General features: G+C 41.1%; 1 protein-coding gene across 2 annotated transcripts; it reads right to left on the bottom strand.

The window, feature by feature from the left end:
* Nucleotides 1–27,578, bottom strand: cdh16 (cadherin 16, KSP-cadherin). 2 transcript variants are annotated; one of them, XM_034581623.1, is made up of 18 exons: nt 27,546–27,578; nt 27,002–27,052; nt 26,791–26,889; nt 24,385–24,519; nt 23,777–23,906; nt 23,421–23,579; nt 21,816–22,012; nt 17,407–17,532; nt 15,364–15,514; nt 13,863–14,075; nt 13,062–13,138; nt 10,707–10,898; nt 6,608–6,849; nt 6,388–6,518; nt 5,462–5,701; nt 1,914–2,030; nt 1,145–1,261; nt 1–848 (listed from the first exon to the last, which is right to left on the bottom strand). In XM_034581623.1, exons 2-18 carry the CDS (start codon nt 27,044–27,046, stop codon nt 748–750), a joined length of 2,472 nt encoding a protein of 823 aa, XP_034437514.1. In that variant the 5' UTR covers nt 27,047–27,052; nt 27,546–27,578; the 3' UTR covers nt 1–747. The 2 variants fall into 2 exon arrangements, with proteins under 2 accessions (XP_034437514.1, XP_034437513.1); XM_034581622.1 differs by lacking the exon at nt 27,546–27,578 and having other exon boundaries at nt 27,002–27,067.
* Between the last annotated feature and the right edge of the window lie 71 nt (nt 27,579–27,649).

The following is a 27,649-nucleotide window of genomic DNA, read 5'->3' as shown; positions in this document are numbered from 1 at the left end:
TTGAGGTATCACATTAAATTCAATTATATGTCAGAATTTACATGCAGGTTTCTTCTAATTTAGGGTTTTACAACAATCCCTCTGTAGCATTTTATCATATCACATCAAGAATCAACTAAATATCATTATGTTTCAATGACCAGATGCAATGACATGAATGAATATCAGGTAATGTGAATTGTGTATCATGTCCAAAGTTGAGAAGAAGAAATTTTGGAGAATAACGTCAAACACTGAGAGAATAGTCAACATATTTTGAGAGAAAAAAATGGGAAATTTACAGGAAGGAAATCACCATTTTCTTTCAAAACCAATTAATTGCAATAATATGACTTTAATTTCAACATTTCATTAAATGGTTTCCCCAAAAAACGTTCTCACAAAATTATAACTACATTTTATATTCTAAAACAATAATGACATAAAATGACTTTGTTTTAAAAATCTCCCTAATATAATATAATAGGAACCATATACTGATCTACAGCAATACAAAATGACAAACCTAAAACGAAAGTCATCATCGTGTCCCAGGCTCAGGCCTGAGTACTTGACTAATTCACAACTATTATGGGATTTTCATTTTTTAGGTCAGTGTACATCTAACCTACAAAGTCAAATATACTATACATTCATTTTTAGACATTCACAGTCACTTGATGGATTCAGTGCCCTAAAAGCAACGTTATTACATTAGCCCTGTTGTCCAGGACAGTGAGCAGGACGGACAAAACACTATCGTCCTAATTAGATTGAAATCTTCAGGGGAACTCTCTCCTGGTTTGTTTTGCTCGGCCTCTTCGGGTTCTGGTAGGACAGTCTCACAAAAACAACAACAAGGATAATTCCTGGAATAAAAGGAAATACAATTTTGTTAAAATATTCTGGTATATTTCACAACATTGCTGTGTTGTTAGCGAACATTCACAGTGTCATGAAGTCTTGCTCAAATCTATGTCATCTTGTATCAGCCTGCAACCAAAGCTGCTTTCAGACATGAGCTGAAGTCTGCACATTTTCCAGAAATTTTCCGGAGGAGCTCAAATCTCAAAGTCAGTTGCTCTGGAGTTTTTATGCAATTGTTCCTGCTAAGTTGAGTCTGTCAACTGAGTGTGAGTCGCTGAGTCAGCGTGAAGCCTCTTACCTATGACTGCAAAGGTGCCGAGCAGAATTCCCACTGCTGACTGAATAGTTGGCATGCCCTGCAATCGCTGGGCAGCCATTTTGCAGTTCCCTCTGACGTTGCAGGGACACACTGTCACTGACAGGAAAAGAACAAGAGGAAACAAAAACTCTCAGATTGTTGGTTTTTTTTAAACATCACACAAAAACGTAGTTGTTAATTAAAAAAAAAGAAATATAACTCACTGGAAAAATGTGTAATGTTCAGGACTGTTTTTTGTTTTTGTTTTAAACACTTCAGATGTCCTTGAAATAATGGAAAATGCGTTTTGGAAGCATATCGTCATTCCTGCTCATATATTTGACAATAACACATGCAAACCTAATCTCAATTGGAAGGTAACAGCTTGTTTTCACACATGCTTCACTCGTGACTTTTCTCACTGAGGTGCTTGAGAACTTCACCCTGATTTAACTGTAAAATTACAGGCAGTTAAAACCAAAGGTCAATACTCTTTACACCTCTTAATGTATTTGCACGATAACTTATGTGCTGTAGTGTGGTTTGTATATAAGGTGTCAGCAGTTTATATTAGGCAGAACGCAGTTTTCGGATCGCTGTGTAATCACACGCCTGCAGCTGGGAAAAATCATTTGTAAAGCCACATTAGAACAGAGTTATAGGACAAGCTGGCACACAGGGCTTGATCTCTATTGATTGTTCTTGTACGCTTTTGTCCCGTAACCTCCCCGTGCTCGCGTCGGCTCATCGGCAGGAGCGTCAGCATTACCTGGCAGGTTTATGAAGGTGCTCCTGGGAGGGGAGCTGCTGTCAGAAATGGTGAAGGGCACGGTGTAGACCTCGGGGGACAGGTACGGGATGTTTAAGGACAGGTTGGTGTGAGTATCTGAAGCAAAAAAAAAACAAACAATTTACTTAAAAATTTACTGATTATTACATTTTTCTTATAAATATATAACAATTATAGACAAAAGGCATTTCACATTTTGATTGGATAATAATATTTTTTTTTGGGGGGGGTACATTTTGATCACACTTGTTTATAATCTGTCCACCAGTCTCTGTCTGTATGTGGGACTCATATCTCAGGAACCATTCATCTTATCTGTTTCAGACTTTGCATGTGAATTGTTAAGGGCCAAATGAAGAGCAGTGTTAAATTTGGTGTGATTTGAAAAAGAAACATGTTCAATATTGACAAGCTTCGAATAAACATGCGACCAGCGCTCTGTAGCAGTGGCGACTGAAACTAATCAGTGTTAAGCGAACTTTAAATGAAAAGCTTCAGGGCTGCATGGACCAAGCAGCCGGTCTCCACTTGCCCTGGATCGATTACTGCCGGTCACTTCCACAGTTTCAGAGAGAAAGCTGCAACCAGCATCACCACAGACCAAGGAAACAGCCCACTCCACAGGTAGGTTTAGAACTGCACTAGTTAGAATGACCGAACAGCAGGACACAGAACAGACAAGAGGACGTTTGAGAAATAAAAGGTGTTCATTTCCTCATACTTGTATTTGGTGGCCAAAGAAACATGCACAAACAGCATTGCTTCCTGTGCAGCACGAGTTGTAATGCACAATCCAGCCTCACTGATCAGAAAAGGTTTTAAATTAAGCTATACAAGCTTTGTTACATCTGCAACACTGAAGCATGTGTCAAGATTTTACAACATAATAATTATCACCTACGACTTTACAATATTTTACAATTCCTGTTAGCAAGAGAAAAAGAATCAACCCCTTTACTGCACAACACAGCATGAGAGACTGATTTGAGCTGTGTATGGAGAGGTCTGCAGAGAGTGAGTCTTTATCTTATCTAAGAAAATCACTCTAGAATACATGGCCGGCCGCATGACGTAAAAGCCCTGTCCAGTAAAGAGAAGTGTTTATCAAGCTGTTTGAACTCTTATCTGAAGGTCTTAAACTCGCTCGCACCTTTACCGTCATTCGCCCCTCATGTTCCATTTGTCAGCCGGGGAGGCACAAGCTGTGCCGTGCTCCTCGAGAGACGGCTAATGTCTTTATCCTCTATCACCGCATTGTTTAGCCTCTGATGTGACATTTTCACAGAGCGGATCTGTGGCCGGCTAAAGTATTTATACATCGCAATTTTATTAAATGTGTTAATGTCAGACTGGATGTACCAAGTCTCTCCCATTAAGGCTGGACAGTCCATTCGTGAGATGACACACACACACACACACACACACACACACACACACACACACACACACACACACACACACACACACACACACACACACACACACACACACACACACACACACACACACACACACACACACACACACACACACACACACACACACAACCTTTCATAAGTGGTTGTGGTTGTGCCACGCAAACGGGCAACCCTACAGCTGACATTACACTGGCACAAGCACACATCATTGGTATACGGCCATTATTGGCTGCAATCAGGTGCAAAGCATTCTGGGAGGTTCCTCTTTTAGCCTCCATTAGCTGGCAGGAGCCCAGCGGTGACGTCATAGAAATTACACAGATGATATAATTACAGCTGGGCTCAATCAATAGCAACAGGAACAGAGGAGGGAAAGAAGGACGCTTAAAAAAGAAAACAGGAAGGGAAGTGGATGAGCTGTTTGAATGACTTAATATGACAAGACGTCAGTGGCAGTAAATAGTTCACATTAAATTAGCCCAACACGAGCGTTTTCCGAAAAAAAAGATACATTATATTACCCATCTCAGACAGGGCTGAAGAAATTATGCAGGAAGAAAATAGAAGAGGGCGATTCGCACATGATCAGGGACACATCGCTCTGCTTCTTTCACTCTCTACCCATTTAAGTGAAAGCATAAGTAAAGGGGCTGCATTTGAAAATCCATTTATCAGTGATGTCACATCGCTCGGCCTTGCGGCTGCCTGATAATCTGTCTTCTCCAATAAATTCACTTTCTCTTCACTCTCCGTATTGTTCAGAAGCAGATTCTTATCAATATAGACTTAAGGCTGTTTACTTTGAACAAACCAGTAGACACAAACCATTTCAAACTGCAGGGTAATTTATCTATACGTCCGCGTTAAAGTCATTTTGAAAATGATGGAACGTTTTAGATATCTACTCAACTCTTTTTTGTTCTGTTATTTTAGGAGCAAATGACAGACGGCTCACTGTGCATGCTCACCAGATCCGGTCAGGATTTGTGGTCTTATTTGGGTTGATAAATACAAGCATATTTTGCAGCATTTTATACAGGATTTAAATATAATTGATACTTTAAAACCCTTTAAGCGCGGTAATGTTTCGGTCGCTGTGTGTCTATGTGTGACAGATAGAACATGACGAGGGACGTTGTTAAGGTTCAATATTCCATATTCCCACTCTCCAGCTGATTCACTTTTGGGGCTGATTTGTCAAGGTCAACATAAATATGGTCCGAAAAACACATTTTCCAAGATATCTCTGCAAAGAATGGAGCCAGAGAGACAATCCAAAGCAAAATCAGATATCATATAAGTGAGATCATGAGGAAAACACAAAGAAGTCCGAGAATGACATCATGCACAGTTTGAAAATTCATCGCACGAGGAATCTCTGCATCTTGTGGGACTACAGACATGACTAATTCATGATCATATCTGGTATGAAGAGGGGAGGAATTACATCATCATGACATCGCAATGAAGTCAGAAAATGACCTCACACAACCAATAAGATTCAAGACAGAACCTACCACTTACGAAGATCATGACGACATCATTATAGAATATAAAAAATTGAATGATATATTATATTCATTGCACCCCTGATGCTTGCCATTACGAACGAGTCCACTTTAATAATTGATAAGAAAGTTGTTTTAATTATGATTAATGTAGAAAAGTAGCTTCTCCCGATAAACCTTAAGAAATTGTGCACGTGTATGTTAGACACTGGACTTGCTTTTGTTTCTTTAGGACATTTCACCTCTCTCATCACCTCTCAATTTCTGTGGGTCTGTACCTGTGTTGAGAGTCGTTATGTTTAACGGTCAGTTCGCTGACCCCCCCCCCCCCCACCACCACCACCACCACTGAGTGAGGTTTGGTCCAACAACGGCATTAGTCCCTTAGAACTGAGGAAGCCTCTTTGGTGAGAGGTGAAATGTCTTCAAGAAACAAGTCCAGATGCCCACATACACGGCCATACTGTAGATACAATGACCTGGATGACTGAGAATCGTCACAGATGTTCTCCTGACGAAGAGTGACCCTCCTCTTCTCTCTTATCGTCACGAACAACCACACTAATCCTGACTGGCTTCATCTCGTCTGCGTTCACCTCACCGTTTATCGGCGTTAGCTTCCAGTTGCGCCGAACTGTGGCATCACTGCGCAGAGAGAAGTTGAGCCGTCCTCCGTGCTGAGGTCCGTCACTGTCCCTCGAGGCCAACACCAGAGCCTGCTCCTCCCAGCGAGGAGTACACAGGTACTTCCAGGAGTAGTCTCCTACCAGCACCGGGCTGTTGTCATTCACATCCAGGATCTGCACTGTCACCAGGGTGGACGCGGATAAGGAAGAGTTTCCTGAGGGGGATAGAAAGAGATGTGGACAACACAAATTCACACCAAGGTAACAAAGCCTACAGAACAAATCCATATCTCAGTTATTATGTTCCCTGCTCAAACTAATCCCTGAAAAATCTAAGTAGCTGTTGTGAGAATCAGAGGGATGGAAGTTGAGCCCGGAAGTTGATATAAAACTCCGTCGAGGAGGTTCGATTTTCAGCAGGATTTGTTTGCTGCATTACGCTAAAACTACTGGATGGATTATCAGGAAAGGGGAAAGGATGCAGAGCCCATTCAACTGGGGCGGATCCAGGAAATTTTTCAACTTTCTTTAAATTTGCAAGATAAGAGGATTTTTTTTATTTTGATCTTGATGTACAAAAATCATATTTAGGGAACTGATATCTGGGAGTGTGAGCAAGGCGATCTTTGGGCGGAGGTATGCGCTGTACTGAGTGACGTTCTGGTGCTAATTATTTTATTTCATCTGGATGATTCCCAGTACATTGCAAACAAATTCCTCACTTTAAAGCAGTCTATGAGATTCACAGAAAGATGATTCAGTAGAAAGAAAAAGAATGATTCTGAATAGGTTTCATCATACCTGAATACCATTTAGTTGAATTAAGAGAACATGCACAAGCACAGACCTCTTTAATCGAATACATGTGCAGTATGAATAAAAAGAATATAGGGGAACTTACGTCCATCCACTGCAATGACCTCCATGGTGTACGTGCTGTTCTCCTCTCTGTCCAAGGCCTGCACAGTCTTCAGTTCTCCAGAGTATTTACCTATTGAAAAGTATTTCTTTGTGTCCCCTTGAAGAGAATATCTGCACGAAAAATAACAAGTGCATCTCTGTAAAATTAGAGCTGCATTATTTCACGAGTATCATTCGTACAGTTTTCATCCAAGGTTTACCTGATGGGGTGAGAGTCGGGGTCATAACCTCGGATGGTGGCGATGACGCGTCCCGGTTCCTCGCCCTCTCTGACGGTCACCTCGTAATGGCTCTGCGACAGGATCGGACCCTCGTTCACGTCGTCGACATAAATAGCGACTGTGGCTGTGGACGCAGGTCCGTATCGTCCGCGGACCAGAGCCACTGGGTTCTGACCGCTGAGCACCAGGATGTACTCGCTCTCACGCTCAAAGTCCAACACCTGTGAAGACAAACGAACACCCACAGAGGACAGAATATGACGTTATTCAGGGAATTGACTGTGACTTGATCTCAGTTGCAGTGTTGCCATCAATTAGGGTTAATAGAATTTTCTTGAATTCATTAAAAGCCACTGCAAATTCTAATTAATGCTGTGACGTGAAGAAATCACATTAAAGAGACAGTTTTTTCGCAAAAAACAGGAACATTGAAGATATTTTTGTTACCATTTAAATAACCAAACTGTTGGAGGTTATTTTGCTGTAGTTTTCCATTCCCATCATGCAACATCGTCATTTCACTATTGGTGCACAAGTGTACTGTCATCTGTATCCATGACCTGGGTAAAGTACCTGGCTCGGAATGAAAGTTTACAAATTATAAAACCATGCCTATTGAAGCAGTACTACCTTATCAGCTAACTTTATTCCAAGTTCAATGGGAAATTCAATAAGATGATTCACACGGCGGAGTTGCGGTGGGAGAAGATGAGTGGAAATGGACGACGTATGGCTCAGATTGAATAGAAGAAAAGAAGCATTGGGAGGGCACGCAGAAGTGTTGAAAGGTTACCCAATATATATGACGAGGGAACACAAAAGTAATCCTCAAAAGAATTCTCGTTGTGACCCTTCAGGGGCTCAGTAGATTCCCTCTTTTGAGAATTCTCAATTGGATTAAATGGGGGAAAAAAGCTTCTTTTGAAATATTGGCATTCTTAAATAGGCTAAATTACACCCCCCCCCCCCCCCTAATATTTAATGAGATTATCCCTATTTTCAAAGATGCTCAACATCTCAGAGCTACAGCTAAAGAAACAAATTCAAAGACAAACCTTTGAATTTGTTCTGTGGAATCAAATACATGTAATAAGGCTGCTGACAGACAGCCCAACACCCACGCAGTAAAGAAACACAGCATGTCATCTGGGACACGGTGCAGCCCCTCGTGTCCACTCTCTTTATCTTTCTTCCAAGAAAAATGATTTTACTGGCAGAGTCTTGCTGCGTTTCCGATACGAAGCAGACACTGAAGTCACAGCGGAAAAAAAAAAGTTGATTTAGTGTGTCACTAATTTTCCATGATGGTACAACGACCGATTCGTTATAATGCAGTAAATATCCCTGTGTAGGACGGATGTATTGATAGATTTGTATGACAATGGAAATTAATATAAAATGATGTTGATATTACAGGACATTTGATATATAAATTGTTGGTTGTAAAAGACTATAAATGACATTTATAAGTACATGAATTTAGCCATAAACCACTTTCAATGCTTGTCTGGGATAAACAATACATAATAAGGAGTATAGATAATAAGGTAAATAAGGAGTGGTAGATTTCAAATAAGATAATCTGCAAACTAAAAATGGTAACTGTGACCTGTTGACTTCGTTGGACAGAATAAAAACGTATGGTATGTAAATATTAATAGGTAATTAGTATCTAAACACACAGATTGAAGAGAAAGGAGGCATGGTTTATCTGAATTTCCTATTTATTCGATTAGTTTAATGTGATCCCCTGGATCTCATCTTGGAGAGCGTGTGTGCCGTCAGGTTTTCTCCTCAAACGTGTTCTCTGTGGCCACAAAACGAGACACGATTAAACCAGCGCCGCCTCACATCACGCTGCGCTGTTGCCAAGGAGAAGAAACACAGACCTTGGAGGGTGCATGAGTACCGCTGTTGACTGGAAGTGACGCATCCAACTACTCAGCGTGTGTCAGCGCACCAGAACATGTGCATAGACCCTGGAGGCTGTGGTCAGTCATCTGAACCGCCATAACAGGTGCCAGAAAACGGATGTATTTAACCTTAAATCCAATACAGAAGTTTTTAGACCCCTTTCGTTTTGTTGTAAATCAAATTTGACATTGATGAAAATGCCAATTTTTGCCAATTTAAGTGAAAACATTTTTCTGGCTACTTGATAACAACCTAAATTGACATCTCTTTTTTTATAAAAGTCTTCTGACCCTTTGCTGTGGGACTTCAAACTGGGGTCCAGTTGGCTAATGGAACTGATTTCCATTAAACATTGTGGAGGGTTGGGGCATGACCCGAGGAAGAAGCCTTTAAATTTTGGAATGGATCCGGATCAGGAAAGGTGGATCCAGGATATTCTTTTTTTATAACATTTTTGTTGGTTCACCAAAAAATTCATCTGAGAACTTTATCAAAAAAATAAGATCCAGATTTTGTGAATTAAAATAAATATGTTAGTTACTGTACAGTGAAAAAAAAATCCTTTCAACTGTATCAGAGAATGGATATTTCCCAGCACTGTATAAGTTTACAATACATGTAAATGCAACATGGCCGATCAGCCTTGGCGGAGGAAAGTGCTCGCCAAGTTCCCTTTAAGTTTTGTTTATCAGACCATCTTTATCTTTTTACTTTTATATTTCTACTATAAGAGTTAGAACATCGTCTAGGATCATTCAGCCTTAGTGGATCTCTGGCTCAACTGGGTGTCAGCCTAGTTACCACTGAGATACGTGTAGAGCCTGGAGTTCACTTGCGGTCAACTCATTTTCTTACAACAGGAAATTTGCACTTTAAACCGACGACTCATCGAGTTAGTGATGGATGAATCTGTATTTCGTATCTACGTGATTTATTGAGCTGTCAAAAGCCTTGTAAAGTTTGATTTCATTTTTCTTTAACAAATGGTAAAACGTCTGACGTGTACAGTTCTTTCCCCTTGATTCGATTCTCCTCACTTCCTCTTGTTTATTATATATTTACCTCAATGTGCAGCCTCGAGCCCGGGTGGTAAACTGCTATTATTGTTCACACAATCTAATTATTCACTCATGGGCTGTGAGCAGTGTGTAATTTCTAATAATGAAACTTGTTTGCCTTGTGGCGCTGACCTCACATTCTAGCACGACGTATTAAAGGATTTGCTCAAGAGCGTGTGAATCCTCTGGGGTTTTACTTTCACAAGATTTAGATTTGAGCTTTATTATTATATTTATTCTCATCTGCTAAATAAAACAACAGTTTCCCTTCGAATTGTGCACATTTAGTCATAGGAATATTTCACAAGGTTAATAGAAGAGCTTGCAGCTTTTCAAAGAGAGTCTTCATGTGTCGAACTGTCGTAAAGCAACAACATCCATTTTCTAGCTTTTTGACATCTCCTGCTTTATCTCAGACCTTGTGCAACTCACAGCTCAATCACATCCATCAACTCCCACAGAGAGTTTGAAAGTAATAACCTGGCTCCCGCTTCGCCCTCTTACAGAGACCAGATCATTACAGTGCACACACACACACACACACACACACACACACACACACACACACACACACACACACACACACACACACACAGACACACACACACACACACACACCACACACACACACACACACACACACACACACACACACACACACACGAAGACAGACACATTCCCCCTGCATCCCTGAAATGCTGTGCCGGATTATAGGCTGCTGAAAGGGTGATGTGCCCTCGGGGACAGCAGAGATTATTAGGCCAAAACAGTGTCATTGTCATCTGGACTTTTTTCTTTATTTGAGGCTAAAGTATTGATGTATTGGAATATTCTCCTCAGATATGACTCGAGCTAAACGTGACCTCTTGGGACTGCACAGACACCGAGGACAGACACAAGGCACCAAGCCCCAAAATCGTCCTTGACATTAATAGTCGTGCCCCTGAGAGTGGAAATCTGTGTGTACGCTTTCAATCCCTAAACAGGATTTAGAAAAAAATATTTAATTAACATATCGCAATTTAGATTTAGCAAGAGTTTTCCAATCTTGGTCGGTCTGGTGATGTTGTGTTTATAGAAACTATAGAATGTTTCGTGTTGTTCACCTTCGAGAGCACAAGGGAGACCTCATTGGTCTGCTTGTCCGTCACTAATGTAAAGACCTCCTCCTCGTTTCCAGACTCCAAGCGGTAGTCCACCTGCCAGCTGTCTCCTCCTCGCACATCTGCGTCCCCTGCCAGCACAGCTGTTACTGTGGTGCCCACGGGGGCGTCCTCCAGGATGCGAAAGGGCCCATACTGTTGGGGCAGAGACAGAAAATATATAATCACTGAACAGAAAGTGTAAATTAAATTATTAAATTATTATAAAAACAAACAGTCTCAATATATTTTATTTTACACTGCGATAACACTTTGTGGCAATAATTACTATAAACTGTAGACTGTGCAGTCTGCTTTTTTTTCTATATTAGGTTGTTTTAACTTTGTGTTCTTTTAAACTTTATAATAAGCATTAGCACTTTTAGACTTTTTGTATTAATCACACAATAAAATAATAAAAAGCCGTTATTTTTGCAGATTAAACAAAGTGATCTACACACACTCACATCAAGCCCCACACAGGCAGGACAGGAAAACACCAATATGCATCTGATAATATTCTTTTCTGATTTATACATTTGTTGAAAATATCACTTAAAAGTAGTTTTCAGAGAGCTGCAATACTGGAGGCAGGGTAGTTTCAGAACATTTTATTCAGCTGTCGTAGATACTGCTTAATAATATTAAATATTAATCCCAGTATGTTTCAGCTACTGTGTGTTGATGTTGTAATTTTGTCCTCATCAATAAGTCACACATCAATAGGTCTGCCGTATGTGACTACATGTGAGTGTACGTTTGCCCCGGCTTGCCCTCCCGGCGCGAGGTGACCTTTATTCACACACCTCTGTGTGTTTAGACAGCCGTTTAATCTACCACTCACAGATGTCTTCTGGTGAAGCAGCCACAGTCTCTGATCCGGCTGCCCCATCAGCAGGGTCTCTGAACCCAGCCCTGTCACCACTCGCCTCCCACATCACCCCCCTATAGCGCTGCCTTCACATCGGCATGGAAAAAGCTGCACTACTCAGGCGTGACCCGCTCAAGAGCATTTTCCACCTCTGTGTTTGTGGTGTGTGTGTGTGTGTGTGTGTGGTGGCCATTATCTGAGCGAACACATCTAAGCATTCAGCATTAACAATTGTTTGTTTGAAAGGCATATAACTAACCTCCTGGTTTGTAATAACGACACAAAGACGACAGATATTTTTGTCAAAGGAAAAAACTCTTGAATCTTTTATCACGTCTCCTGTTATTGGTCTGGACATTCATGCCAAAGCTCTGCAGCCAATTTCCGCTGTTAGATTTAACAGTGCCTCTCTCTCCTCTGTCAAAATAAAACGTTCCTTCACAGCTCATAATGTCCGCAAAAATATTTCAGTGTCACCGCAGTCTGACGGAAAGAACAGCCAGAGACTGCCTCCCCATTATCGCAGCATGATGATGGCTCTCCCACGTAACTATCAACCCTCGTGACTGTTCTCTCTCCTCTATTATATATGTGGGTGGAACTGAGGGGATTTTCTATAATTGCCTATCTTTAGCCTATTTTTTCTTTCATATACTAGCAGCTGCAACAAAAATGAGGACTGCAACGCCTTGCTTCACTGGATTTTGCTGATGTGTTCAGTTACATGCGCCATCTATTGCACTTCTGTCTGTCCTGGGAGAGGGATCCCTCACATGTGGCTCTCTCTGAGGTTTCTACGTTTTGTTCCCCAGATAATAGGGTTTTTTGTAGTTTTTCCTCACTCTTGTTGAGGGTTAAGAACAGAGGATGTCGCCCATTGTTAAAGCCCTATAAGACAAATTGTGATTTGTCAATATGGGATATACAGATAAAATTTGATTTGATTTGATTTGAAAATAGTTTTTAGAGTCCCTCTGAGAACTTGCTTATGCAAACTCAACCCAGCAAACCAGTGAAATAAAGAATCAGCTGATACAGATTCTTACGTAACTCTCTATCACGCTAATGGCACTGGATGTCGTCATTATGTAGATTTGGCCATTAATTAATGAGTGGAAACTAGTCTCCAAAGACAGCCTCATGAGATTAGACTCTGATAACAGGATCCATTTGTGAGTACAAAGAACTGAATAAAACTCCTCCAATAACACGGTACTATCGCCATAAGCCTGAGATTAGAGGACATATTTAGTTCCCCGGCAGGAAAATTAGATCAGTGACCTGCAGAGTAGATTCACAGTCTGCAGTCCAACAGCCACTTATTACGGCCTGGGATGTTTAGCTTTAGTCTTTTCTTTCAAACATACTGTTTATCTTGTCCTGAATGGTACGTGTGCTTGTGAGTGTGAGTGAGTGTGTCAGTGTGTTTGAACAGCGTGCTTGCGTACCTCATGTCGGGAGAAGACTGGCGGGTTGTTGTTCTCGTCCTGCACCGTCACAACAACAGTGCAGGAGCTGTTTAAACCTGCCAGGGACATCATCACAGCGTCTGTTAGTGACTCAGGTTCAGCACCATCACACAAATAAAATATGCTGAGGGAACAGGAAGTAGCTTGTTCCCCCCCCGATCCGTGAGTCATGCAGACTACATCATCTGTCACCCGACCAGAGGCTAGCATACATCCACTGGACGCCGTAGCATCATTAAAGCCACTGACGCAGTCGCTCACAAGGTTAAATAGCTTTTCTATTCTGAAAGCTGTTTTACATATGCATGGTATTATGATACTATCTAGCACAGCCGCTGCTTCATGAATCAACTGGTTTCTAACAATTTCCTCATAATTATTGTTGTTTAAAGGTTCAGTGTGTAGAATTCAGTGACATCTAGTGGTGAAGTTGCATGTTGCAGCTGAATACCCCTCGCCCCACCCTTCCCTTACCAAACATGAAAGAGAACCTGTGGTAACCTTCAGTTGTCATAACTAGTCCAGTCTGGGCTACTGTAATAAACACGGCTGCCTCAGTAGAAAGGACCCACTCCTGATGTAAATATGGACTATTTAAATATAAAGAGCCCATTCTAGGGTAAATACAAAGATGTAATGTTCTACTTCAAAAAAAGGAAAAAACAGCACACTAAAGTAAAGATGCAAGTCACAGTTCATTTTTTTAGGGTTACGGTGAGGTTGTTAAATTCGATATGACTTTAAAAAGAAGGCTGCATTCATGCAATGATCCGCAGTCACCTTTGGCGTCCTCAGCAGTGATGGTGAGAGTGTACTGTGGTGCTGTGCCCTCCATGCTGTCTGCTTGGACGAAGATGACCCCCGAGTCACGGTCCACTCTGAAGAGGGCACGAGGACTCTCTGGAATTTGCCCGACTAAACGGTAAGAGATCCGCACGTTGTCCGTCTTGGGATCGTCGTTGTCGGCTGCCTGCACTGTGAGGATTTCTGTCCCTGGTTTGGGATGCGACAGAACAAGTGTAAGCAGGTCCTCAAACGCAGGACAAATGTAACATTGCAATTTTAAATTTAAACAACTGTCATTGACTACAACACACTTCATCCCAGTTTTTCCAGGTCTGTGCACAGCCAAAGAAACCTAAACCGTTTTCCTCTCTGCAGGGAGATACAGTAACACACCAAATTAGAATCAGGGGGAGGATGGATATAACAATAGCTGTCTCGTTTAATCCTCACTCAGCGGTTTCATTTAGATTAACAGATTGTCCTGGCTGATTCATTTCCCAGAATCAACCGTTCTAGAGCGTCAACAAAAAAGCTTTTATGGTGGGACCTTATTTGTCATAACACACCATGTGCTTTTTATGAGCACGGGCAGCAGTGATGGTGCTTTCCCCTCCGTGTCCTGGCAAAAATCCCACTCTGCTTTCACAAAAGTTATCTGGCACTCTCGGCCTTTTCATCACTGCAGCGTTGCCTCCAGACAGCGCTGCTCTGCCTTGTTGTGAAAGCAATATTCCCATTATGGAGCAAATGTGACCATTAACATTATTCAGAGGCCTCATTATGATGTTCTATTATGTGGTTTTGAGTGATTAAAGACACATTAAAACATGTTAGTACTGCTTTTAATTTTCAACTAGAAATATCAATTCTGTGATGCAGTATGTAAAAATCCTACTGTAAACTGATTATTCAGGGCAGTTCTGGATGGTATTTTCTAGGACTGAAATCAACAATTATTTTCATACCTTCCTAGAGACTTTTTTTTTTTTGTCATGTAATGTTTTGGAGGTGATGGCACATGAGCTAAAGAAGAACAATTCAAATTTTGGTGCGGATCCGGATCACGGGGTGAATTTTTCACCTTCTTTAACATCATGAGATAGGACGTTTTTCAACATCTTGAAAATTCGGTGCATATAAGAACTGTTGGGACTTGGTGGAGGTATGCACTCCACTGAAGGCCATTCTATTTATCTATTTTCTCAATTAAATGCATTGTCTATGAAATCAGAAAAGAGCCAGTTTGTCATGCCATATCATCCAAGGTAACCTTTTCAAATGTTCCGGTCAGCAGTCCAAACTCCAAAGATAATCAGTTTAATATGACAGGGTAAAGCAGGAAATCTTCATATCTATGAGCCTGAAAACTCTGGAAAATATAGTGTTCAGTTGACAAATCACTGCAGAACCTGTTCCAGTAGACTTAAACAAATGCAGTCAGTCAATTTCTGCAAAAAACTTTCCAATTGTTTTGTGAGGAAAAACTGTCGGTTACCTCGAGCAGCCAGTTCCTTGACCACAGTGTGGTACTGCGCTTGTGGGAAGGTGGGTCTGTTGTCGTTGGCGTCGCCCACCATCACCCTCAGCTCCACAGGCTTGGCAATCTCTCTGCCGTCCGGACGCTCAACCACGATGCTGATCTGGAACTGACAGGACAAATGGACGAACACAGTGTTTTGTTGTTTTTTGTTGTTACTGATTGTAAAAGCTTTTATACTATTATATTGAAATAAAGGAAGTAATGTACTTCTACTTCAGTCCACCCGTCTGCAGTAGATGGGTGGACTGATTAATAGTGGATGGATGGACGGATGGACGGATGGACGGATGGACGGATGGACGAATGAATGGAAGTGAAAGTGCACCTCCACATTCATCACTTTGTCCTCCCCTGGCAGACGGATGCATGAAGCTTACTCTGTGAAAAGGCTCCACAGGCTCCATCACTCATGAAGTTCAAAGCCTGACTGATGGAGCTGTATTCAGACAAGAGGCTCTTTAACACAACCATGGATTATCAATCATTCTTGGTGTGATGGATCTAGAACCTTTCAATCAGTCAGGATAGAAACAAGTTACTCTACTTCACCTTTTCCTCTTTTTCTTCTTTAAATCAATTTAAATTTCATGGAAAGTGACATTTTCATAAATATGAACTCATCTTATCTTTTCTATTATTAAAGTCAGCTACAGTTGGGATGTAACTGTATCTGTACTTAACTTAAGCAGATTTATTTTCAGGTGCTTTTCACTTTTACTCTACAACATATAACAGCCAATATCTGCACTTTCTATTTTTACAAAGCATTGCTTGACATGTCCACAACGTTTTTTCTATATTTCTAAAAGTAATCGATAACAAAAGGGAAAGTGGTCCATTGATCCAATCAGAGTGGACAGGTAACATTAAACCCCGCCTCCTTCCACAAGAATAGCTCACCTGCAGCAGCAAAGACGCCACCCCCGAGAATCACACCACTGCATTAGGGAATAGGAAACACTCTGCAAGTACTTTAACTTTTGATACTTTACGTATATTCAAGAGCAGTTACTTACTTTTACTCAAGTAGAGAAGTTAATGTGGTACTTTTGCTTTTGCTTGAGTACATTTTGGTCTATTACTTTTTCTATAGTAAAATGTTTGGGAACTTCCTCTAACACTAAATCAGTAGAGCTGATCAGGCTGATGATGCATTTTCAACCTACATGTCTACAGAAGACAGAAAGTGCAGCGTGCTCGACACGTTGGTTTAAAGATAATCACGTCCTCTGGTGTAGTTCAGTATTATGTATTAGTCCGTGTTGTTCTTTGACCACTTGAGCATTTGTGCCAGAATGTACTGTTCACTGAGCCATTCAGGGCCCTCAGGGGTTTCACTTGTGTTCACAACTCAAGAGTAAAACCAACTAAAATTGACCTTTCTGTTAGTCTGGAGCAAGAAACTTTTGAACTGGAACATATGTTTTTATAACCCTTGTCATTGTACAATTATTCTATTTTGCCAGAGGCAGGATGTGTACAAGGAACAGAGCTGCTCTTCAGTTTTGTCTCCTCAATCACCTCTGTTCAGTATAAAAATAGCTTGTTCTCTGTGCTCAGAGGTCCTTTAATAAAATCATTAAGATTCATAAGCTGTTCATAAATTTGAGTTTTCTTTTCATGAAAAGCATGAGAAATTGATTAGTGCAATTACACGTGTCACTTGATGACGTTTTTCTTTGGCATGTTAATTCATGTTCTTGCTCTGGGTCATCAGCGGCTGCAAATAATTAAAAAGTGGATAAAATCTGTGTGATTCCGTTGGTTTTATAAGAGAGAATCTTGTGAGAATCTGTAAATAAAGGGCTTTTAAATCAGAGCGAACATTGTGTACAGATACGTTTGTGTTACATATTCAAAGATATGAATAAGGGCTTGTGCTGGTCCTGAAGGAGCAGTGAAGCCCCACAGCTCTTATGTTTAGATATGTTAAACAGTAAACACATGAGCACATTCATTACTGGGCACTGGAGGTGTTTGGCCTGCAGCTGCACAGACCTGGTCTTGAGTCTCTCTGTCCAGAGGAGCATTGAGATAATGACTCCTTCCTCTGCTGATGGTGAAGAGCATCTCTGGAAACTCCCCGTCCAGACTGTACTGGGCCTGACTTCCACTCCATTTGACCTACATACACACACATACGCACAAACAATCACAAAGTTATGAAGACAAAAAAATGATTATACAAGTGTGGTATTAAAAAGTTTTTTTGTATCTGGGTGCGACAATATATTATAAACCTGCGCAGCTTTGCAGCCGGACCTGCATGATGTGTAAGTACAAAGCTAAGCAACCATTTGTTTACATGATAAGGAGCCATCCAAATGCACTGACAATGATGTGGAACAGAGAGCGCAGCCAAAACTAAACTATGCAGGCTGAAGGGGATTTTCCACTCTGCTTTACAGCCCTTGACAGAGCGCTGTTCAGTGGAGCTGAAAGGACCCATAGTCGCCATCAAACAGCACCCAACAAGGAGAGGAGCCCGGTCACGGCACAGCTGATGCACACCCAGGGCATGTGTATCTGCTCAACTCACTGTCACACACTCCTCCCTTGTTTTGGAGATGGCTGCCCAAATGCTCGGCTCTTGTATACACGAAGCCACTTCACACAGCTGGCCGCCTCCGAGTGTTATGCTGTGTTCCTGGACATCAGAAGTTACATGTTGAAAGAGCTGATTGATGACCACTGTCTGCTCTATATAAAGTTCTGTACAAAACAACTATGAGGTCATCTGTTTTGCCTCCGTCAGTGTTTCGAAACTGCGGAGTACTTTCCGTCTCCCTCGATAGTTCGAGCTGCGTCAAGAGTGTTTTCTGCGAGTGTGCTTTTCTCGGAGGCGCTGCAGAGAGTAAGCAGTTGCTGAATTACACAAAAGAGCATGATGCCCTGCAGCTGAGGCGACTTGTCTGTTAATGGATCCAATCGATAGCAAATTAATCTGCTACTATTTTGATAATTCAATAATCGTCTTTGTCCATTGTCGAGGAAACAGTCCCAAAGGTTTGCTGTCATCGCCTCTTATTTGCTACCTTTCATTGTCATTAGTAATAACAAACTAAATATCTCTTGGTATGAGAGTACTAGCAATCAAAATATGTCCCCTCAGAGAAATTATAATTAATAATGATGATATTTTGGGGGTTTGAAACTTCAAATCTCCCTCTTGGGGGCAGTGTAAACAAGCTCGAGAGGCCATCAAACAGATTATTTACACCTCCAGCAGATACAGAGCATCATCTGATTTACTTGGAGTCACTTTTCTGGCCACCTTTTAATTCTCACACCTTAAAGCCTTGTTCTATCTCTACCACCTCTGGCTTCTTAGTCAGCTAAATGTGAAACTTTCCTCATCAGCTGTAACTTTGTCTGTTGTTTGTCGCTGCGCGGGTTTAGCAAATGAGCTTACACTGAGTTTTCAGAGCTTCTTGGAGTGAGAATGAACCATCAGCTGTATACAAAGATCAGCGATGCATCTCCGCTTCCTCCAACTAACCAGAAATATCTCGGAGTGTAAGTAGAGTCTAAGCAATAGATTAGCTATCGGGGGATGAACCCGCGGTCGCGAGGTCCCGTCAAAAAAACATGCTTGGCCAATCACAAGTCAGTCTCAGCTGTCAATCATGACAATACATTTTTATGGCATCAAACAATTAATTGAAACTAAAAACAAAAATAGCACTTCAATGTGACAATGACGTCCTAAATTAACAGAAACCATCTTTGAGAAAGATGTGTTTATGTTGATAATTGTTTTTTTTGTTTCGTCCATCTAATAACATGGAGGAGGCGGGAAAACACTAAGCTGAAAGAAGCTAAAAGGTTCTGTAGAGCGGAGTCGACCTGAGGACTTGACAATATGAGTGAGGCCTTCGACATTATACACAATCATCTGATCTATTGTTATAATGGAAAACGTACTGATTACAGCAGCTTGGTGTTCACACCAACGTCAGAGCATGTCTGATGAGTAACGTTCGCTGAAGGGTATCGATGATGCTCGTATCATTCGTAGTATTGAACGCTGATGATGAGGCCATGACGAAGGTCTAGTGGGGCTCAGACCAATCCTGCAGCAAATAATCAGATTTCATTTGACTGTGAAAACTGAAGCGGTTAAGAGCTTTGACTCATTCATTCGCAGGCTCCGAGGACACTCTTCCACTCCAAAGTCTCAATGGATTGCATTACTAAGTTCAAGTAGTTCCACTGATTACATTACATAACCCAAGTTTTAGGCAGGCAATCAGAAACATGTGATAGATAACAGATTTAAATTAACCTCCCGAGCCCCAGTGACGCAAACCTATCATCACAAATGCCTCGGTTTCATATTTAGAATCAAATCCAGAGCTCATTTTGATCCGACTGCAGAATCAGTCAAATTGATCTCAACATCAATCTCAGCTTATGACTGATTTCCACACAGAGACAGATGATGGTAGGGATGCAGAAAAAGCACGTTGAGCAGCAGATTTCATTGCAGCATCTGTCAAAATGTTGTCACACCAAGGACAGTGTGGGCACAACATCTGTCACAGATGAGCGGATGTGGACTTGACCGCTCCATTTATCCGAGGCAGCAGCGGAGGGAGGAGAGAGAGATCCACAGAGTGTGTGTCTGAACAAGACTGTATCTGTATGTGTCATAACAGCGGTGAGTCCCACCACCCACGGAGCACAGCATGTACGATCACTCAGAGTGGGCGAGATGAGGCTTCCCCCAAGTAAACATCCACGTTCACCTAATCCAGTTCTGTGTGATTTAGAGTCAGGGTGAGGACAAATGGGACGCTGTAACTAAATGGTTTTATATGGTTGAGTCAGACATGGAACAATAGAGGCTTTGTTTCTCACTCCCTTGCAAATTCTTTAAATTAAAACAGAAAGCGAATACACAATCTCAGCAAAATACTATCACATACTCTCATTTACTAATACGCTTATTTATTAATATCAAAATGATTAATGAATGAGTCACAAACCTATCTGTCTTGAAGCTTTGTTAGGGAAATAAACTTGCAAGACAATTTTTTTTTTTGTTTCGATTTCAACTCGCCTTTGAAAATATGACAAACAAAATAATCAAATGTGCCCACGCTTGTGAATCCACACATGTGCGGTGGGTGGAAGGGGCTGTTCGAACAGGAGAGATGAGAGGCTGAGGGCGAGTGAGGAGGAGGTGGGAGAAGACAGGAGGAGGGGGAGGTAATGTGATGTATCCACTGGCCACTGTGACTCGCAGCAGAACCTGCACGTTGCATTTAATTCAGCGGCAGAATCGACTTCACACGACTCTTTGTCTCACTCACTCAGTCCGTGCATTTCAAGATTTCTCTAAAAAGCACAAACGCCGTCGGCCATTTAGTTTTTTTTCCTCCATGTGTTAAGAAAAACCTCTGAAGGGCTTTTAAGTTATTTATAGACATGTAGCTGATATGGATATTATGATGAGCCAGAGGTTAGACAAGACCGGTGGACAGACACAGAGAGTTGTGTGTTACAGGAAGCTGAGAGAAACCTTTTAAAAACAGAGTTAGCTGCTTAAAAAGATACTGCGTCTGTGGACTTGGGAACATTTTGAGAACATCCCAAAAGTTATGTGAACAGACCATGTGCCCATATCCTCACAACATCACCATAGTTACGGCTGTAGCTTCCTCCATTGTTCTGTTTTTAGCAGACAAACAAACTTTATTGGCACGCAGGGCGGAAACAAAATCATTTTCATAAATTAGTGAAAAGCAGCAAATTATCACAAGTGAGAAGCTGGAACCAAATCATGTTTGTCTTATTTTGTTTCAAAAATTACTTGAATTATTGAGTTATTACCAAAATAGCTGCTGATTCATTTTTCAGTTGTTGAAATGAATTAATGAACAAAACAAATTTGAAGGTTGTTTGACACTTGAGGTATCAAGCAGCCTGCAACATATTCTTACTGTTCATGACCAGAACTTCTCTGTGTGTGAAATATAATTTATGTTACTGGACATTAAAGAAATATGACTGGGGTCAATTCTGCTGTTAAGCAGTTTTTTAATCAAACTGCTCAGAGTGGTGGTCAGTGGGTGGGAAAGTGGGTGGTCATGGGAGTTGAAGTGACTCAGTAGCCTGAAAGGATCCATGGCATTTGCACGGCATCAATAATTCAGCGTTTGGTCACTCAGGACGACCCAAGAGGCTCTAAAAACAGCAACTGGCAACGTGATGCCACTTTACTCAGTCCAGGCTATTGACAGAGTTTGATTAATCTTAATATGATAACAGTTGGAACTGCATTAACACGATGTCCCGCACTTACCCCAAGTTGTTTGCACGATTAAAGCTAAAACAAGTAAAAGTGGCTTGAATAAAGATGAGTGAAAACGCTTAAGGTTGTTGTGTCTCTGCGTTGCACACACCTGAGAGATGGGGATGGGGTAGGGCCCCGGCAGGTTCTCCTGGAGTCGCACAGGGTCAGGGGATGCCCAGGTGTTTCCTGTCACCTCAACGGTAACGATGCCGGTGGTGAAGAAAGCGTTGGCCTTCCCGGCCATGTCCTTCACCATCACCGAGAGCTTGTAACGGCCGCACATCTCTGGGTCCAGAGTGGAGGCTCCTGGTGGTCACAGGGGGATGAATACAATACAAGAACTCTTTATTTCAAAATCATTTTATTTCAGAATTTAGCTCTTTTACAAATACACCTGTGCTGTATTTGACGCAAAGGAAAATAACACATTTCAAGAAAAACATACCAAGAAACCCGTCACTGGATGTAGTTCCCCTCAAATATATGCAACATTTCACACATCACACGCTTCATTTAACACGCTGCTGCCTTTCTGAGCCACCTGTGTGCTGTTTTTTTTATCACTTCATTTCCAACTTATTGCTTAGATGGAGAGAAATGACATAAACACCCACTGCAATGGCAATTCTAACCGTTAGTCACCGCTCAATTAAAAAAGAAAATCAAGAAGGTAATTTGAGGGAAACAGCGGAGATGTCGGCCGGAAGCGAGGGACCAGCGAGCGTGAAAGTCGTCCGGCTCCTGCCAGGCCGTAACAAAGGACCAAACCAGAGCTACAGGAATAGCAGCCGCACACACAGGACTTTACTGCATCTTGAGTATATCTGTGTGTATGTGAGTGTTCTGTATGTGCATGTGCATGTGCATGTGATTAAATTAACTATTATTGGCCAATAAAGTGTAAGTGCATCATGTTGTGTCTCACCACGAGATACTATTTGTATCACATTTCATATATAAAACACAGTAAGAATGACAAATAAATTAACCCTTTGAGATATCTAATGAAATAAGGATGCATCACTGAAGCTTTTTCATTTTCATGATTTGAAACTTTTCTCCTTTTTCAAATCATGTTTTAAAAACCACAGTGATTAAAACTCGTAGATATTAGATAGAGGGAGTTCATTTTGTTTAGCCTCCCTTCAGGACCATATTCTACACATCCGCTCGGTCTGTTTCAAATGCAACATCCATTCTGTGCAGTAACAAAGCCACTCCTCTATTTTTATTAGTATTTATTAGTCCCATTTATTGGTTTGTGTCTTCAGATTTTAACCGTACTGAAACTTTTTTTTATAAATGTTCACTGTTTTTCAGAAGCACCTCTATTTGTTTTCTTTTGTGCGTGCAGGAAAATGGCTCTATTGTATTCTATTCTATTGATAACCATATTTTACATTTGAAGTAAATTGGTAATTCACTTACTTTTACATAAACAAACACAGTTTTGATATTTAGAACACATTCAATTTGTTTCTTAAAGAAATGTGACCAGTGTAAACACTGAGCTTCATTACTGACAATGCTGCAAAACAATTTCTTGTTACTCACTGGTTGATATGAATAAATGCTAATTATTAATTGGCTGTTTTTGTGGCAAGGTTAATAATTAGCAACTACGAGACTTGTTCAAACATTGGTAGCATTCATCAAAGACATGAGAAAGCCTCAAGTTGTACGGTGTTCTCTTCTGTCACTGTGTGGGACTGACCTTCCTCAGTGAGGGAGACCTCTCCAGTGATGGAGCCGATGGAGAACATTTGGCTGGAGGGAATCCTGGGCGTCTGTTCCATGAGCCTGAACCGCAGGTCGGCATGGGCAGTGTCGAGGTCGTCTCGATCCAGCGCCTCCACCTGCATGAATGGGATCCCTGAGGGGTAGTGCAGAGTCAGAAATGTCCTATCTGAGCCCATGTTGTTGCTGAAAAGTCTATTTTAGAGTGATAGAAATGTGGCTGTTCTGCGTCACCACATCATTTATTCCATTAATACTGAGTTTAACATTAAATTTTAAGTGACTGGCCCAGATTGAGTCAGACGGTCGCATCAGAGCTCCAGGTTCTCGTACCTTTGAGGAGGCCGAGCTGCACGCTGCCTCTCATGCTCTCCCCTAGGAAAGTGGGCACGTTGTCATTCTTGTCGATGACACACACTTCGACAGTGAAGCTCTGTCTGTGCACTGAGGCTCTGAAGGACACCTGCACGCACAAACACAAAGCATCTTTAAATAGCACCCTCTGGAATCGGTGCGCAGCCTTCGCACGAGAACATCACGACAATCCAAAGAATAATTATTCCTCAGACTCAACCCTGGGAAATTGTGTCCACACATTTTCTGGAGTTTGTCAGAGTCAGACGGGTTCATAACAAAAAGAAAAGTTTGCATGCGGGAGGCAGTTTTACATCTGTTGCCTGTGAGAAAGTTAAATCAACACACCCACTTGCTTTATGTGGACATTTTCCTGCTGTGTTCTCAAATCGCCACACTCAGATATTTTCTGTACATATACTATGGGGTGTCTGAAGTTCAAGTTCTGGAAGATATCCCCAGCAAGACTTAGATATTTACAAAATTTCAGGAAAATGTCCAGGCTTCAGCGCATGTCTGAAAACAGCTCTGTTCACGATATGTGTCTAGAAAATGACCACCACTAGTGACACAATGTGACGTGCTACCTGCAGAGAGTACGACGGCTGTTTCTCTCTGTCCAGTGGTTTCAGGGCATAAAGAAACTGAGCGTCGACGCCGAATATCCCCTCATCGTCCCCGGTTACCACCAGGTCGCTGTAATTACTGGGCAGGCTGTGGAGCTGCAATGAGGAGAGGAACATTCATTAAACAGTTTGTGCCCCACTTAAAAGCAAGTCACGTGCATCCTAATGTGCACTAATCCCCATTAACATGGCCACTTACATGCATATGCTGTCCTGCTGCTTTAAAAAGTCATTAGTACATTAAATGTGTATTAATCAGCTGCTGAGAATAGTGCCCAACTTATTGTTGTTTAAACAGCTGAACCTACAACGCCCAGCTGTTTGGGGAAATACTGAGCTGTTTAAACTGAATAGCTGGGACCCACTTGTAATGGTTTATGTCTTCAGGATGAATTAACAGGCTTAGGGGTTGAGAGGGAATCGGGATTAAAAGATGAGCCAACACATTGTTGATTTCAGTCTTTTCAATGTTTTTTTTGACAATAAGAGAAATATAAAACAATTCCCAATGTATCCTTTAATTGTCTTTGTGCCAGCACCTTGCCTTTCGACTGATGACCAAATTACCCCTATACTAGGCCCATACTTTGCAGCAAGGCTCGGATAAGCAGGGATAAGGTTTAGATGTTCTGATTTCTCTGAATGAGGTCTTGAATGGCACATCGGCACAAAGGCAAACAGTCCCCTTGTGAAAGAACATTTAAATTCACTAGATCCATATTTTTTTTTGAATCTGCACCAATTTGCAAACACTCGTAAATATCTGTTCGATTTTTTTCACAATTTCTATCCTCTGAGAAATCAATGAAAACACATCATCTCTTGCAATGTTAAATAAAGTGAATATATAAGTTTCTGAACCGGCCCCCTGATCTGGATCCGCATCAAAATTCACCTTTTTTTACAAAAAGAAAACAAAAATTCAAGTTCTTGTGTAATCCTGCTAACTAACAAGCAAACACACAGACAGAAAAATTCTCCTCGGTGGAGGTAAATATCACAAACATTTTCAATTTGATCCAGTTCTGTTTAAGGACAACTCCTTCACAGTAACCCACAAGATAAGTACATCTCTCACTGTGCTTCTGCACTTTGTAGGGTTTAATAATGTGATAACTCAAGAAGCTAAAATGGAAGATATGATGAGTGAAGAGCTGACAAGTGAACACACCAGCATGAGGAGCTTTTACCTTGAACCAATCTGCAGCAATTATTGTCCTTTCCATTTATAACTCAGGAGGAGGACTATTATCCCACTCCTCCACTCTGGCCATTAACGTCCTGTTTAAAGTGTGTTAATGACATCAGTAAGACACAAAGACTGAAAATATGACTGGGTTCCATACAAAATGGGAAGACTTCTAAACTCAACTAATTAAAGTGCCAGATATTCACGCTGTTGCACAATCCATAAAGGTTGCCTGAGTGACACAGGCGAACAAAAAACGCCCCGTCTGCCGTGCGGCTGCATGCAGAGGCTGAGTGTGACGCCCGAGAACCATTGTGAACACTTCAATTATAGTCTGGGAAATGACGGCAGCATGTTCGTACATCTCCAGCCTTGAGGGCTAGAGGAAGAGAAAAAGAGACAATTTTCTACTTCCATTTTCTACCTATCGAGCCTATGATGGTCTTGGCTCAAAAGGCTGAAAAAAGATATTTTCATTTACCTGATTTATTCTTAACATCACTCCCATATGTGGAGTTTTACACGTTCCAACAGTATTAATTTACCATCTAAACTAGAATTACTGCCAACCTGTCAAAATGTAATGTAACCTGCATCCTTATTTAGTATATAACGAATATAACATCTAGAGGGACACTCAGATAATACATATCTCGGCTAAGGCCCAAAAGTCATCTTACAAATCAACATTTAAATTCCCAATTTCTTATTTCGATTTGCACCAAATTGCACACACTGATTAACATCTGTCCCTTAAACATTTTTCATTAAGATCCATTAATTGTTCCCTTGAGAAATTAACGAAGTTAACTAAAATGTGAAAAAACGTCCTATCTCTCAAAGAAAGTGAACAAATAATCCCTGGATCTGCCGCTTGATCGAGATCTGCACCAAAATTAAATGGATTCTTCTCGGACCCATCCCGCATCCTTCCATTAAGTTTTCTGGTAATCCCTTCAATAGTTTTTGCGTTATCCTGCTAAATAACAGACAGACAAAAATTTTAACATTTTCTGCTTTTAGTGATTTGGCACTTAGCTATATGCTCTAACCCCCCCAGGTTTTGGTTGGAAAAGATTTAAAACGAACTCATAAGGATTGCATATTTAATATTTGACCAAAAAGCACAATATCTCAAACATTTGCGTTGTCCATTCAAGTAAATTGAAATGTCTTACCTTGGCTAGATACCATGGGAAAATACCATCGTAGTTTTCTGGGACACCGATTTTAACATTTGCCCCAGAGCATGGTGCTAAAGTGTAAAGTATCACCAGCTGTGAAACGAGATATGAAGTTGCGTCTTAGTGATGTTGCTCATGCAGTAACATGCTCTTGTACATGAAAGAATAACAGTTTAAAGTATGTTTTTTAATGGCAGCATCTTACTATGAGAGCCAGGATCAGCATTGGTGTGGCTCCTGTCTTCGCCATGAGTCTCTGTGAATGTGGCATATTCACAGCATTTCAAACCACATGGCCGCAGACCAACAAACAACACAATTTCTGTCTTGTTACTGATTCACCTACAATGGAATACTTTCATCCGCAAAGATTTCACAGTTTTTAACATGGACCGCAGTCCGATTTTAATGCATAACCACCTTTAAAAAAAGCTTAAAGCAACAATTGAGTCCGTCAGTAGCACAGGAGAAAATAACAAAGCTGATTTGATTTGTAAGTAAAACAGCTATTTGTGTCAAATACATTTTAGATAAAGCTGTTTCTCCTAGCACAATAACACAAATCACAATAATGCTAACAGTAATGCCCTATATTCTTCATTAACTCTATTTCAAAGCACAAAACTACACAACAGCAGACTTCACATACACTGTAGCTCAACAATAAAAGTGGATGACACTGATAAAAACAGCAAGAAAGTACTTTCAAAGAACGTCACCTATTTCAGACAAAAGGTTTTGTTTCTTACCTTCTCCAAATGATGTGTGTGTTCCCTGTGAGAGGTGTGAGGGGACTTTAAATTGGATGGAAAACTTGGGTACTTGTACTCCTTTGGTGGATTAATGGTTAACG

This window comes from Hippoglossus hippoglossus, chromosome 3, assembly GCF_009819705.1.
Source record: "Hippoglossus hippoglossus isolate fHipHip1 chromosome 3, fHipHip1.pri, whole genome shotgun sequence".
Lineage (NCBI taxonomy): Eukaryota > Metazoa > Chordata > Actinopteri > Pleuronectiformes > Pleuronectidae > Hippoglossus > Hippoglossus hippoglossus.
This window is presented reverse-complemented; position numbering and strand designations above follow the sequence as displayed.